This window comes from Solenopsis invicta, chromosome 16 (assembly GCF_016802725.1).
Source record: "Solenopsis invicta isolate M01_SB chromosome 16, UNIL_Sinv_3.0, whole genome shotgun sequence".
NCBI lineage: Eukaryota > Metazoa > Arthropoda > Insecta > Hymenoptera > Formicidae > Solenopsis > Solenopsis invicta.
Window position 1 is genome coordinate 2,154,003 of NC_052679.1, and position 14,103 is coordinate 2,168,105.

Below are 14,103 nucleotides of genomic sequence, written 5' to 3' on the forward strand. Positions count from 1 at the left end.
TTGTAAGTGAACAGAAAACTGAAGAGATATAAAATATTTTATGTTAAACTGTTGCGTTTATTTGTTTGATGTCAGGTGATGTTCGAGGAGCGTATCGAACGTCTGTCGAGGCCGCCTCCGCCGCTTATCGCACTTGGTCCGCGCAGCTCGCACGACAAGTCGGGCGATTCCGGCATATCCGGGGACGCCGGCGCGGCGAACGACGACTCGTTGGACGTCAGCACCAATACCAATAACAATCGATTGAAAACGCCGGCGACAAGGCCGACGTGGACGCCGCAGCAGGACCTAGGCGAAGAGTCCAGCAGTGACGCTGGAGTGGATTCACCGCCGCCGATGCCGACCCCAGTGAAATTTCCACCCAGAGCGCACGTGTTCTCGTTGTCATTGCCGCGCGACGACAATCGCATGTATTTGTACAATCCAGACTTGAAGAATAAGGAGGGCTCGACTTTCAACTCGCTTCAGAAGCTGAAGAGATCAGTGTCGGGCGCCCTTGGACTCGGACCGTTGGATCTGGAGAGGAAACGCACTCGCGATGTTCTCGATGATAACTGGCTGCTGTCGACAAGCGCTCCGACGTCGCTGCAGCATACTCAAATCACGGACGCGACGCGATCCTCACCGCCCGGGTGGAAGCCTGGTTTCGACGATGAGGATGATGATGAGATCCTAGCGGATGATCTGGAGGATCGCGGTGACTTTCCCGTGATCATGAAGCCACCATCATTCTCGTATTTGGCTTCCGGCGGTCATGTGATGTACCTACCCGAGTCCAATGATTCTCAGTATCAGCCACAAAGTTTGAACTACAGGAATAACATTGTGACGGAAAATTTCGAGAAGAACTCCGGTAACAGTTCCGGACCAAAGTATCGTAAAAATGGTGTAGACGAATTCAGGAAACCGAGTAAGGATATAGAGAGGACGAACAAGCATCCCAAAGAATCAGTCATTTTGAAAGAGAAGTCTTTCGCGAATGACGGAAAAGTAAATACTAGATTTTCCAAGTCGTGCGACAACATTTCCGAGATGAAGCAACGAAGTACTTCGCCGCCCGTCGGTGGTCAGCAGAATTTGCAGGATGATAAGGAGATTGCGCCGGAAGTCAAGACGCCGTTAAAGAACAATTCGAAAGGTCGCAGATTTACGTTCCAGAGTACTGTACGGCAGATTGAGAGGCGCAGATTAGCGGAGAAGCTATCGCGGGAGGCGGAAGCCAAGGAAAGGCAGAGGAAAGGCGAATTGGAGGCGATGCGTAAAGTAGAGGAGGAGTTCCAACGGAAACGAGCCAGAGAGAAGGCGAATATTAGGCAGCAACTTCGTTTGTACAGCATGGATGAAAACATGAGGTAAGTTCTTGAAATTATACATGAAATTAAATGCTTAAATCTTTTAGACAAATATTAAATTTGTTTACCAATATTTTATGTTTACTTTTAAATAAAATACCCATGACATTATTATCTAAGCTTAGAGATGAATACAGCAAAAGAGTATAGTTTTTTAAGAGAATATAAATTAAAAAAAAAAGTAAATTAAGTTAAAACGCTTAATCCATCTGTGTAACAGATGGGCATTGTTTAATTATTTTTAATAGTTGTAGTTCTCAGAATAGTTACTTGTTATTGACAATCTGTCTCAATTACAGTAGTTTACCTACCGTATGGGACAACTCGCAGTTATCTCGTGCGGATCCGGACGGCGCGCCATCGTCATCCGCGTCATCACCCACGTCAGTTCCACCGGCGAAACTCACGACCATACGAAAGAGCAGCGTCAGCAGCGATGAATATTTACGTAAGAGAGCGTCCAGCGCGGATTCCCGACAGCAGCAGCAACAGCAACATCAACAGCAACCGCGGGAGTACAAAGATTACCGGCCAAAGTATTACGACTGGGCGCCCACCGACTCGTCGTCGCATCTGGAGTACAAGCAGACCACGGTGCATCCTAAGGTGGTATGCGACATTCCCAAGAGCTCGCCCATCTTCGTGGACGCGCATACGAACAGCAATAAAACGGCGAATCTTAGTTCTACACCCAGATCCGACAATTACAGGTAAGTGTAACAACAACATCGATTTTAAATCGCATGGAATAATTTTTTGACAAATTTTAAATTAAAAATTGAATTTCTCGTACTTACATTTATATATTTCTTGAAATGCGCAAAAGTTTTTTGCAACAATTTAAAATATATCGCACCTGAGTTAATGAAGAAAATGATAAATGGGGACACGTATTGCTCATAAAACTAGTTTTTAAAAGAATGAAGATAATTAAATAAAATGCTTTTCATTCTTTACATTTATCACGCAATGTCCGATGAAAAGAAAGTGAAAAGTAAACGCGGTGTTTTCATACGTTTTCATACTACGCAAAAGGATTAAGAAGGGTAAAGGTCTCCTCCGCTATGTTATATGTATGCACACATATAAGATACAAAGTGTCTGTCATTCTCGGGAGTCTTTGAATTCACTTTCACTCACGTGTTCGCGGCCACGTTAGGCTCGCGTACAACAGTCCGCGATTGCGAGACGAAACCACTAATGGTGAATAATCTTCTAACGCGTTACCCAACAGGAAAGATTTTGCTCACGGGGCCGTGGCAGCGAGATCTTCCTTAGCGAGCAGCGACAGTGAGCTGTCGCAACCGAATACGAGACCGCATTCCAGACAAGCTGTCGGCAAGAGCAAACCCTTACGGTCTAGGTACGTTCGATAAAATCTAGCCCCTTTCCCCTTGTCTTCCGCTTGAGATAACGATTCCCCGCCCCTGAGAATGTTTCCCGAAATAATAGCGATGTCGACGGACGCAAAGTGCCTGAACGGGAGATTTTTGTAGATTCGAATAACGTCTATGTTTTCTGATGCATCCCGTGTACTGAAGTGAGTGCGGATAATAATTTTGTTTCAAGCTTGTGTTAAATAAAAATCGAATGTAACAGTAATTTTCCTCATGACTGTTTCTAGAATTTCTTTTTACTTGAAAGCAAAAAAATATAACATTATTTTGTTCACTTTATAGAGTTTATATAAAGACTTTTTCTATTTCCTATTGTTTTCTTAAAAATCCAGCGATGTTTCTTTTAAAGTTATTTTTAAATATTTTCCGTTTAAAGTCTTCTCTTAGATCTGTTTTCATGCTCGTTTCAGTACGCACAGAACTCATAGCGATATAATTCACTATCCCGATAATACAATCAATATTCGATGTGGTAGCTTGTCTTGCACTTCCGTTGCAAGTTAATAAATATGAGTATCATTGTGTTTGCCAGATATGGTAGTGATTAAATCTACTAATCGCACCCGTAGATAAGAAAACTCGAGCGTACCGTGCGACTACTAATTTTTGGCTTTCTGATTTTTTATCATGCGCAGGTTTTAAGGTGGGCGTAAAGTAAGTAGTCTTAACACCTCTAGTCATCTAACAACGCTTCATTAAACCAAGCCAAGCAAATACGGTCGCGCTTCTAACTACGTATTGGTCGAGGATGGCACGTAAAGTGGCAAGCATCGTGCGAGAACGGGTAAACCAACGCATCACAATTGCCGAACGCGAATTTTACGTACGCTTGGGAGAAAGATCGCCGCTCCCGATACTGCGTCTTGGTTTATCTTCCGACGCGTTGAACGCCTAGCGCCAACGTTCTCCGAGCCTTGCGTATGTCTGTATAAGGACTATCCTAATATTTTACTAGATTCCCCACAACTCGCCTAGAATAGATGTTTGCCTTGGCGTTCAGCGCGTTGACAAATACAGCAGAGGCGTCACGCGTGCTCGACCAATCGCATCAACATTGATCCTCTAGCAACGAAAGTGGTTTTCCTTTCCGAAAGGGAAGGCTGCCCGCACTAAAAGCTCCATTTATGTTACAAAAACTGATATTTTATTTATTTATAAATTTATACTATGGAAGAACGGTTTTGCTAAATTATCTGAAAATTTAATTGGGATAGATGAAAATAATTTCGACCAAAATAATTATATAGGACGCTAGAACTGCTTGTATAATGTTAAAACTTTTTGCAGCATTGCTCATTACGCTTCAATGTCCTCCATAATTATTTTGGTAGGCCAATAAAATTATTTTCAGATCTAGCTAAATTTTTGGATATGTTAGATTAAAGTAGTTCTTTTTTTTATAGTTGTAGTCATAGAAATAAAAAGAAGATTGAAAATTTAAGACACAAGGATACAATATATTTTATTTAAAGACTTATACGTTGAAATTATTTTTTTAAATTATTCGATTGTCTTGACTTTCCACTACAATGCAATAACGAAATTTGTCGCGAGTCGTGGCGTACTCTGCTGATGCCAAAGGTAGGAAGAACGGGGAAGGGGGTGTCGAAATGGAACGAAAAGAGTAAAAAACGATTAATCAGGTCGGCTAGTCCAACGCGCAGCGAGGAAGCCGTCAGCACGGAGGATGAGACCCCGGTGGAGCCGATCAAGCAGGAACGAAGCCGCATAAACGGCTTCGTATTGAACGGAGTGCAGCCTTTTGTGAGGGAGAAGAGCTATCGACCTATTTCTTTCAATCCCCAACCGCCTCCGCCTATTCCGAGTTAGAAGCCGTACTGCGGATCTTAAAAGAGTACTGTAGGCCTTAACTAAAACTGCGCGAAGAGAATCCGATTGTATGTTACTCGTATATCTTCTGATGGGCGCGAAATGTCGAAGGACCGAAAGTTCATTCTGCGAAAGCTTTTCCTCGATCTATCTATGCCGAACAAAAACGAAGATCGACTATTTCGCGTACGTCAGCTCGTTAAATATTAAGCCGAAGGATTTTTATGAAACTGAATGAAACGAAGATTTTATATCGGTTTACAAAGAAGTAATTGTTTTTACACGATTTAGAGAATGTCCTCTGAGAAAGCTCGGTACTCTCTTCGAGCGAACATAACGATCGCTGTAGTGGTGCAACGCGACGATCACTGTTCGCGTTTCATGTGCGTGAAACTAATGTCAATGTAATACCTTTATATGATGTGTAACAAGTAACACGATCTAACTCCTAACCAAATGTGTTCCGTACGAGAGACTCTCGCTACGTCCATCTACTATTTATGTTTTGTCATAGGTATATGTATTAACAAAACAGAAGCGGAATCAAAGATCATAAGCTTATCGCGTGCGCGGCGGCGCGTCGTTTTATAGCCAGTTATAAAAGCGCGTCGCGGGGAAAAATACCAATAATACCGGGTGTATACATTTACTCAAACAGGTTTAGGGTAGTATCTTGTAATTATGTACAGGTAACAACCGCAGGCGACTGCAAATATTTGCTCACGTAATGTAATCAAACAAGAGATAATGTTGTTATTGATTGCGTGAATTTCTTCTTTCAACCTTGTCTCACGACCTTCCTTCCCACTCTGTCAGAAAAAAATTACAAAATTCCACATAAATGTAAGAAACAAAAATCACAAAAATGCTAGAATTAAAACACTTGTAAGTTTTTGTCTTTTTGTTATGTGCGAATTCTACAAATTTTTCGATAAAACTTAAGTTGAACTAGAAAGAACTACAACATTCTACACATTTCTAAATAGCTTACTGTGACAAAAAAAGTTTCTATGAATAATTATAAAGTTTTACTAAAAACAGAGATTTGTAGAAATTATTAATTTTTACGTAGAAATATTTTCTTGTAAAAATACTTTTTTTTTAGATATATGTATTTAATTATTGAAATGAACAAAGTATTCTGATTTTAGTATTTCGGCATAGAACTTTGTGGAATTTTTTCTGTGTCTTTTTTTGTCTCGCATTCGAAATTATTTTAAAAGCTAATATACAGCATGAAGTTAACCGTACGAGACACGACGAGCGTGAACTTCAGATCGATCGAGCGGCCGCCATTTTTTCTTCAGTTTCTACTTGTTCACGTTGTCTTGTCGGAAATCTGAAGAACTGATAAAAAAATGAATTCGTCAAGTTTCTCAAGGACTGCCCCGCCATCGACTTCTACTTTAGGCAACATGTGTGTTTGTTTTTATTCGTTTCTTGATAAAATTCCATTGTTTTATATTGCCAGATAGCCTCTTATTCTTTCGAGAAACAGATTTTGCAAAGCGTCTGTTACAAATGCCAGCAAAAATATAACGGAATATGACAGATTAAACAAGAGAATCTATTTATAAAATTTTATGGTAGATCGATTAGAAAAATTAAGCAAAATCTGCAATCATTTAAATCTCTCTAAATTTCAAAGAGTGAAAAATCACTAAATTACACAACCTCAATTTTTATTCTGTAGAAGTAAATTTTTACTATTATTAGAGTGTCACATTACTCGAAAAATTGCACAGGCTCAATTTTAATTCTTTTAGAATGACGTTTTACTCTATGAAATTTAACGAATATTGTGTAACTTCTAACGACAGTTTCATTACAACATTGTTGCGCAGGTAAAACACATGGTACAAACTGCGCAATAAAATTATAACGAGCCTATTATTAAGAATTACAGAATAGACTTCTTGGGTTGTTTCTCTCTTTTGTCCCGTTGTAATATTAAATGGAAAGTAATGTAGTTATTATGTCTAATATTAATATCTTACTGCAGACAAGTGCAATTTGAGTCGATATTGGACGAAAGCAGCGATGAAGAAGCGTTCAACATAAATATCCCAACGTCGCAACTGGGCGTAGCGGTGCAAAAGCAGCAAAGCAATAGCATATTTACCGACAATTTTACAGATAGAGATGAGGCTCGTATTTTCAAATTAATTTCAAAATATTTAAAAAATATTGCAATTTTTTTTATCTGCATTTTCTCGTTTAATTAATATAGCCTTAGCTTTCCTTTTTGCAAACAAGATTCATAATCGCGTGGAAAAACGTGGATTTACTTATAATCCAACGCCAAGCGCTTTAGACAGCAAATTTTATTGCTGTTGTTAATTGAGAATCTTAAAAGAGCATCTTATCTATTCAAATCTTATTTAATCCTAAAGTGCTACCCATATTTTTCTGACGTTAGTACTGCTCTGTGTGAAAATTTACCTACATGATTAAGAATTTCTTAAGAATATTTTTCAGACTTTTATTTATTTTACGCAATGATTTAGAATAATTGAATTGATATTACTTTAATGTGAAGAAAGTCTTATTAAATATTATTTTGAACTATCAAGATTTTATTAACAAAAACTGTAGGTATTAAACTTGAATCAGTATCTGGATGAAGTTTAATCGAGAGAGTAGCGCTCCGGGTTAAATACAAGTCGCACTCTCCTCTTCGCAGATCATTTTGGCGATGATCTGGTCGAGCAATCAATTGGGCGCGGCCTACTACAACATCCTCACGTCCGAGTTGTTCGTGATGGACGATACTTATGACGACGGTGCTCACTTTAACATCGCTAGAGCCCTGTACAAGCAGTGTCAGCCGCGCCACGTCATCACGATCTCTGGCATGTCCGACGAGTTCCTCACGGCGCTCGAGACCCTGGTAACGTCGGAAGTGTCGGACGAGGATCGGCGCGAATCCTCGGGATCGAGCGGCGCGGGGCCGTCACAGGTCTCGTTGAGGGTGTTGCGGAAGAGGGAACACGGCTTCGACAGATGCTATCACAGGGTACGATGTCTCAAGCTCCAGCCCGAGCCGGCGAACGCCAACAACGTCGAGAGACTTATCTTCCTGCAGGGTCTGTTGAACTTCAAGTCGATCGTTATGATCCACGCGCTGGGTCTGCTCTTGATCTACATCGACCAGCATTGGAGCAATATCGCGCTCGATCCTTCCGGCAGGCCTAGCTTCGCGTCTCTGACTAACGTGACGTTGTGAGTCCTTCCAATCTCGTGATAGGGTTAATACTTTAGACATGCTGGTAGTAGAGGAACTTATAGTTTGCTGATAATCTCTCGGAGAATGTGGTATCCTCTTGGCAAACGGAATAAATAATGGATTGAAATGGGTAAAAATGGATTTGTGTGATCATTGCCGAATACTTGACTTTTTAATTCATTTAAAGTTTAAGAATTCCTTTAATCCATTCTAATTCATGAAACGGGATCGAAATGAAGAGATACCCATTTTTTTAATCCAAAAGAAGTTTGCGCGGATCACGCAATCCATTTTGATTCATAGGATTGAAATGACGTAATTTTTATTCTTTTAATCCAAAATAAATTCAAATAAATTAAAATAGATCGCAAATTTTTTAATTCATTTAAATCCATTTCCGTTTACTGGGCTACAAGATAAAGTTACCAGATTCTTTTAACCGAATCCAGAGACAAGTTTCAATTTTGTACTAGCAAAATATACATCTTAACAATTTGAATTTGTTAGCTACCCCGAGAAATGTTTTTTTTTGCTTTGGTAAATGGTTGTTTCTAAAGAATCGCGTTTCATTCATTTACAATCGTTTCTTCGTTGCACGCGGGATTTCGTAGACGCGATATCGTCATGATAGACGATGACACTTATGAAGCGCTGAATATTGTGCATACCCGGCATCATCCAAGCCTCTTCAAGTGCGGTGACGCGGCAGCGAAGAAGCAAAGTGGCAGCCTGTTCATCCTCCTCAATCGCTGTCAATCACGACCCGGAGCGCAATTTTTGTGGCAAGTAGTGCCGCGTTTTTCATAGAATTATTACGACGTGTATTATATTTTATTTAGAGACTGCATTTTGTAGGAAAACGTTGCGGCATCCCACTCGTAACATGGGAATCCTTAACGAAAGATTCGAAGTCATTGAATTCTGCTTGAATCCGGATAACCAGAGTATCGTCGAAAATCTGACGTCGTGCTTGAAGCACATTTATCGTTTGACTAACGTTATTCTGGATAAATATTCAGCGCAGCAAGCTAAAGTTACTGATTGGCGACGATTGCATAAGGTTCGCCATGCTATTCAGTTTTAATCAGACGGCTGAATAATTTACTAGCGCCGCTCATTACGCGCGCGTCCCACATTCTATTTTATTATTTTATGTCGCAGACGGTTTCTTCCATAATTTATATTGCCGACATATGCGAGAAGCACCGCGAGAAAGTAAGGCTGTTCCATAAAATTGTCGACAGTATCACGAAAGAAGTACGTTACGTCAAGTATTTTATCGAGTACATAGTGGATTTGAGTGCGAAGCGATCTGAGAGAGATTTCATCGTACGCGCTAATGTGGATTCACACTTGGACAATCGTAAGCTGAACTCTTGAAATCCTTCGCGTAATAATATAACTTTCGAAAGTTGCATTATCGCAATTGCTGAAACAATGGGTATCCGTACGAAAAAAGAATTAGTATTAAATGAACAATTATTGTCTTACATCTAAATAAGAAAATAAAATCTTTAAATAATTTTATAATCAAAACTCTAAACAAACATAATTTGAAGAAATTTTGTATATTTTTATCAGAAAAAATATTCATCTTTATTCAATATAATAATTCTCATTGAGCTGAGATAAAAAAATATTGGATAGGACAAAACAATATCTACAAACCAAGAATTACAACTTTTTGCTACTATTATTATCAAAATAATCATATTGTGCTTTTTAAATGATTGTTATTATAACTGCTATTAATATTGAAATAAAAAATATTCTGCTGAAATTTAAGATGATCAAGCTCTAACTTTTTCGGATTTAGTGTGACTGCATATATTTCAGTATCCTTAAAAAATAATACATATATATATTTGCATTTAACCATCCCCAAAAAACTTTTAAAAATAAAATCTGTTAAAAACTATACAATATATGTATTATTTCTCAAAAGATATCAAACCTAAAAGGATTAAAAACGCTTTTGCTTATACATATGTACATAAGATAACGATTGTTACCAGTTTTTTTTTTTCTGTGCGACTGTTTAAATGTTGTATTACATTTTCATCTGGATTACAGTGCACCACATAAGAAATACTTTACCCGAGAAACTGACACAAATGGGAGAGAAAGATATGAAGGAGTATCTTCCGGTCTCGGTGACGACCTGCAAGATGGTGTACATACCAAATATCGGGTATCTCTTGGCGATAACCGGATGGAACCCGTCGCCGGCTGACAATATCAATTTGCAAAACCTAGAATTTAAATTTGTCAGCAACAACATACGTTATTATAAAAGCCCTAGCGCCAAAGGTTTTATTATCTTCTAATTTTTTTTACAACAATATCAAACTCCGCGTATCACAACGTACATTCGTAGTTTTTGTAATTTCTTTTTGCATCTATTTAAAATCGTTTTTACAGAATTAGACGATACTATAGGTGATATATTGCTGAGGATAAATAAGCGGGAGAGTTACATTATATTGAAGCTCGTGAAATACATAAATAAGCACGCTCCATCAATCTTCAACGCGATCCAGTTGTGCGCCGAATTAGACACGTGAGTGAATCAGATATATTATATTATAAATTCTTCAATGAAATTACACGAACTAATGTCAGCGATAGAAAAAATAAAAGACAAGACGAATTGTAACTAATTAAACAAAAGAAAAAGTAAAAGAATTAAAATTAAAAGAATGAAAATATTAGAAACTGTTAGAACCAAAAGAAAGAGCATCTCTAAACTTCTCAGGATAATTTGAGAGAAGTTTATTTTCAATACTCTTTCGAAACTCTCCACGATTTGTGTCAATTGTTACAGATTGCTGGCGTTTCACGTGGTTGCACGAGAACACAATTATGTAAAACCCAATGTGGTGGACCGGCAGATCATAGCGGTGGAGCAGGGTCGACATCCTTTGCAGGAGTTTCTAACAACTTTTGTCCCCAATGACACCTATTCCGGAGACGGAAAGAGTCTTGTGAAAATCCTGACCGGCCCGAACGCCTCCGGCAAGAGCACTTATCTCAAGCAAGTTGCGCTGATCGTGTTCATGGCTCACATCGGCTGCTTCGTGCCGGCCAAATCGGCCACCATAGGAATAGTGACTCACATCTTGACTCAGATCACGTCGGTAGACAGCATCGCTCTAAATACGAGCATGTTCCTGCAAGATATGCGGCAGGTAAATAAATAAGTTCTTCAAGAGTCATACGCTGATAAAAAATAGTCTTTGGTATTTGTGACTATAATTGAATGTTAAAATAATTATGATTAAGAGCTCCAGTTTATGTAGTTTACTACTATAATGTTAGTAATAAGATATAAAGTGTTGCAACAAAAGGAATGGTTGTAACGATCATAATTTGAACATAATTAACACTAAAAACGATTATAAATTATAGGCATTTTTGGTACTATTTTTAAATTAGTAATACAACCATTTTTGTTAAACCATTTGGTTACAATCACTAAAACCAAAGATCCTGTGCGATATGAATTAATAAATAAATTAATTGCTGATTTAATAAATCTCGGAAAATTATTTTCTTGACTTTTAGATAAACTCCGCTCTTTACTCGTCTACATCAAATTCCATCGTTATTTTGGACGAGTTTGGAAATGGAACGTCCGAGGTAAGTGGCTTATCACTGCTCGCAGCCGTATTGAACAATTTCGTCGAACGGGGGCCCAATTGTCCGCACATATTCGTGGCTACTCACATGCATCGGGTGATGAACATGTTGCCACAAAATCCGATAATCGAGGAGCAGGTAAGATCTTGATCGATCATTTTCAGCAACGCCGAAGCGATTTTTTTAAACTATTCGTTGTTCGATATTTTACCTATTTCATTACTTACTGTTGCAGACTTTCGAGTTTATTACAAATGAAGACGGCTCCGTGGCGTATCTTTATAGTTTAACTAGCGGACGCGTGGGACGCAGCTTCGCCCATGCGGCTGCACGAAGTGCAGGTTTGGACGAAAAGATTGTCAAACGAGCGTTAGAGGTGATTAAATATTTTTATGTTTAAAATTTTGCGAAGATGTCAAATAAAATAATTCAATTGGTCTAATTGGTATCTTAAGAATTTTACAAATAGAAAGAATTTCTGCAGGTATACGAAAAATTTAAGGCCGGCGAGTTACCTTTACGATTACCGGAAGCTAAAGGCCAAAACATGTGAGGATATTACGACTTCTGATAAGACGAATCACATTTATGTAATACAAAAATCAAATTTGTAGTCATTAATAATAATTATGTGAATTGTATAATTGCAGGGCGGTGGACATTATCGAACAATTACTGCAGTCAAAGAATTTCAATCTGGAAGAGTTGAAGACATTGGTCTATCAAGCCACGGAAACGCCAATTGCAAGGATAAACGAGAAAAATTGAAACGAAATAAAGGAAAAGACTTTCGTACTTTTTTATTGAGTCTAATTACGAAATCACAAGCTGTTGAAATATAAGAAGAGATATATTGGAGCGAAAGAAGAAACAAAAAACATTTCGCAAAATTTCAATATATTTTATTAATATTTAATTAGTAAAATAACTAGTATATTATATCATTATCAAAACATTTAATAACTGAAAGGATTTAATTTTTCGCAAAAAGTGCAGAAATAAATTAACGTAACTGAATTCTACCTTCAATATTTTCAGTTAAATTCAGATCAAGAAAACAAATGTTTCTAATTTTTAGAACTAAAAAATCAAAATTTAACTGTAAGTTAATTTGCATTAATTAATAGAAATAAATAAAATATTATAACGAATCCTTTTCATGTGGACATACGTTTGTATTAAAACAAACAATATAAATTAACATTATTATAAATTAACACAAAACAAAAAATAATTTGAAGTTAAAGATGTTAATATATTTTTAGAATAATAATTAAAAAACGCTCGTTTGTCCAAAAATAGAATAATAAAGAAAAGTCATAGACGAGCCATTTAAGAATATGAAACGTACTTATTTTTAATATTAATAATATATATATATATAATGTTAAAAATTAATCAAAATATATATTTTAAAAATTAATCATTGCAAAATATATAATATTAATTAAAAATTAAAGAACAAGAATTAATTTTTAGTATTTCTAATGAATCTGAAAGTATAATCCATTGGTTATATAGGTGACATGTAAAACATAATTTATATAATTTACAGGTGATCTAGATTATTTATATTTTACGTAAAAACGTTTAATTCTGAAAAAAAAATAATGTTCACGAAAAATTCACGATCGACACAATAGGTAAATACAATTTTACCGGTTGCGAGAATATCGCGTAGCGTTTTACCAGTTGAAGCACAGATGTCGGTAGCGGTTTTAATCGCTCCGATCGGTTCGGCGCCCTCGCGCCGGCAGATGTCGGGGCGATCGGCGCGCGCCGGCCGGGAGTTGGCGCTCGCAGTCCTTCCGTTGTCAATAACGGACACTGGCGGTGTATCCCGGCACGAAAGAGAACCGTAACGGCCGTCCCCTCGGACGCGCGAGATACCTAAACGAGCCGCGAGTGCAATTCGGCTGGTACGCGAACGACGCGGATCTTCGCGGTCGTGTGTGTCTGTGTGTGCTCGTGCGCGTGCTCGCTCGCGCTGCTGACCTCGTCGTCGACGACGACGAGGGCGACGACGACGACAACGGCGAGGACTCGGCCGAGGACGACGGCGGCACGGCGCGAAACGTTCGGCCGGACGGGGACGACGAGCGAGAATCGCGGCCAGATACGCACGGGCGTGCCTTGGAGCCGAGCGGAGAGCGCGCGCGGTTCCCGGGAACGAGGATTCGCGACGGAGGGACGGCGAAAAGGGTGGCGTGGGGGAGTGGAGGGCGCGTCGACGTCGTCGGGGATCCCGCGGGAAGAAGAAGGAAGGAGATAGGGGCCCTGGTAGGTCCGACCGGTCGCCGCGCGAGTTTGAATGCGAACGCTTCCGTAACTGTCAACCGTCGTCGTGGTCGCGCGAGTCGATCGCTGTTTCTCGCTCCCTCCCTTTTCTCTCTCTCTCTCTTTCTCTCACTCTCGCGCGCTCCTCTTTCTCTTTCTCTCTCTCTCTCTTTCTCGCTCTTTCCTCTCCTCGCACACACGCGTCTCGAGTCGATTAATCGGCCGCGTGCGAGGCCCGTTCGGCTGTGGTAGTTTAATCCAGGAAGCCGGCCGCGTTTTATGGTGCCGAACGAGGTGCGAGAGAACGACTAAATGACCATGGATCACGGTACGTGCAACATCAACGTCGGCTGCAGCATAAATATCCAGAGGACCGACGGTG

The 14,103-nt window shown here is 39.2% G+C and overlaps 3 protein-coding genes across 9 annotated transcripts in view; all 3 read left to right on the forward strand.

Moving 5' to 3' along the window:
• LOC105202380 overlaps nucleotides 1-5,339 on the forward strand; it is an 85,780-nt gene extending 80,441 nt beyond the window's left edge. For 2 of the 5 annotated variants that reach the window (XM_011170881.3, XM_039458257.1), the window contains exons 8-11: nucleotides 76-1,352; nucleotides 1,652-2,062; nucleotides 2,587-2,715; nucleotides 4,393-5,339. In XM_011170881.3, coding sequence (XP_011169183.1) covers nucleotides 76-1,352; nucleotides 1,652-2,062; nucleotides 2,587-2,715; nucleotides 4,393-4,579 — 2,004 coding nt within the window. In that variant the 3' untranslated portion in view covers nucleotides 4,580-5,339. Of the gene's footprint in view, nucleotides 1-75; nucleotides 1,353-1,651; nucleotides 2,063-2,586; nucleotides 3,283-3,384 lie in introns of those variants that run through there. The other 3 variants (XM_026131980.2, XM_011170864.3, XM_039458258.1) reach the window with 3 other exon arrangements.
• A 137-nt stretch (nucleotides 5,340-5,476) lies between these two features.
• On the forward strand, nucleotides 5,477-12,582 carry LOC105204048 (mutS protein homolog 5). The gene is made up of 11 exons (XM_026132034.2): nucleotides 5,477-7,801; nucleotides 8,417-8,587; nucleotides 8,661-8,865; nucleotides 8,967-9,168; nucleotides 9,879-10,115; nucleotides 10,227-10,365; nucleotides 10,630-10,993; nucleotides 11,370-11,582; nucleotides 11,680-11,820; nucleotides 11,929-11,993; nucleotides 12,095-12,582. The coding sequence occupies exons 1-11, from the start codon at nucleotides 7,275-7,277 to the stop codon at nucleotides 12,210-12,212; spliced, it is 2,382 nt and encodes a 793-aa protein (XP_025987819.1). The 5' UTR covers nucleotides 5,477-7,274; the 3' UTR covers nucleotides 12,213-12,582.
• A 666-nt stretch (nucleotides 12,583-13,248) lies between these two features.
• The window catches only part of LOC105202395 (kinesin-like protein KIF2A), a 41,985-nt gene continuing 41,130 nt past the window's right edge, over nucleotides 13,249-14,103 (forward strand). For 2 of the 3 annotated variants that reach the window (XM_026131950.2, XM_026131952.2), the window contains exon 1: nucleotides 13,249-14,100. In XM_026131950.2, coding sequence (XP_025987735.1) covers nucleotides 14,034-14,100 — 67 coding nt within the window. In that variant the 5' untranslated portion in view covers nucleotides 13,249-14,033. The remainder of the gene's footprint in view (nucleotides 14,101-14,103) is intronic. The other variant, XM_026131953.2, reaches the window with a different exon arrangement.

Bases quoted from the DNA above. Each gene is read 5' to 3' on its own strand.
- LOC105204048 (XM_026132034.2), top strand. From the start codon at position 7,275: ATGATCTGGTCGAGCAATCAATTGGGCGCGGCCTACTACAACATCCTC. The intron at 7,802-8,416 runs GTGAGTCCTTCC...GGGATTTCGTAG, and splicing joins TCTCTGACTAACGTGACGTT to ACGCGATATCGTCATGATAG. The intron at 10,366-10,629 runs GTGAGTGAATCA...CAATTGTTACAG, and splicing joins TTGTGCGCCGAATTAGACAC to ATTGCTGGCGTTTCACGTGG.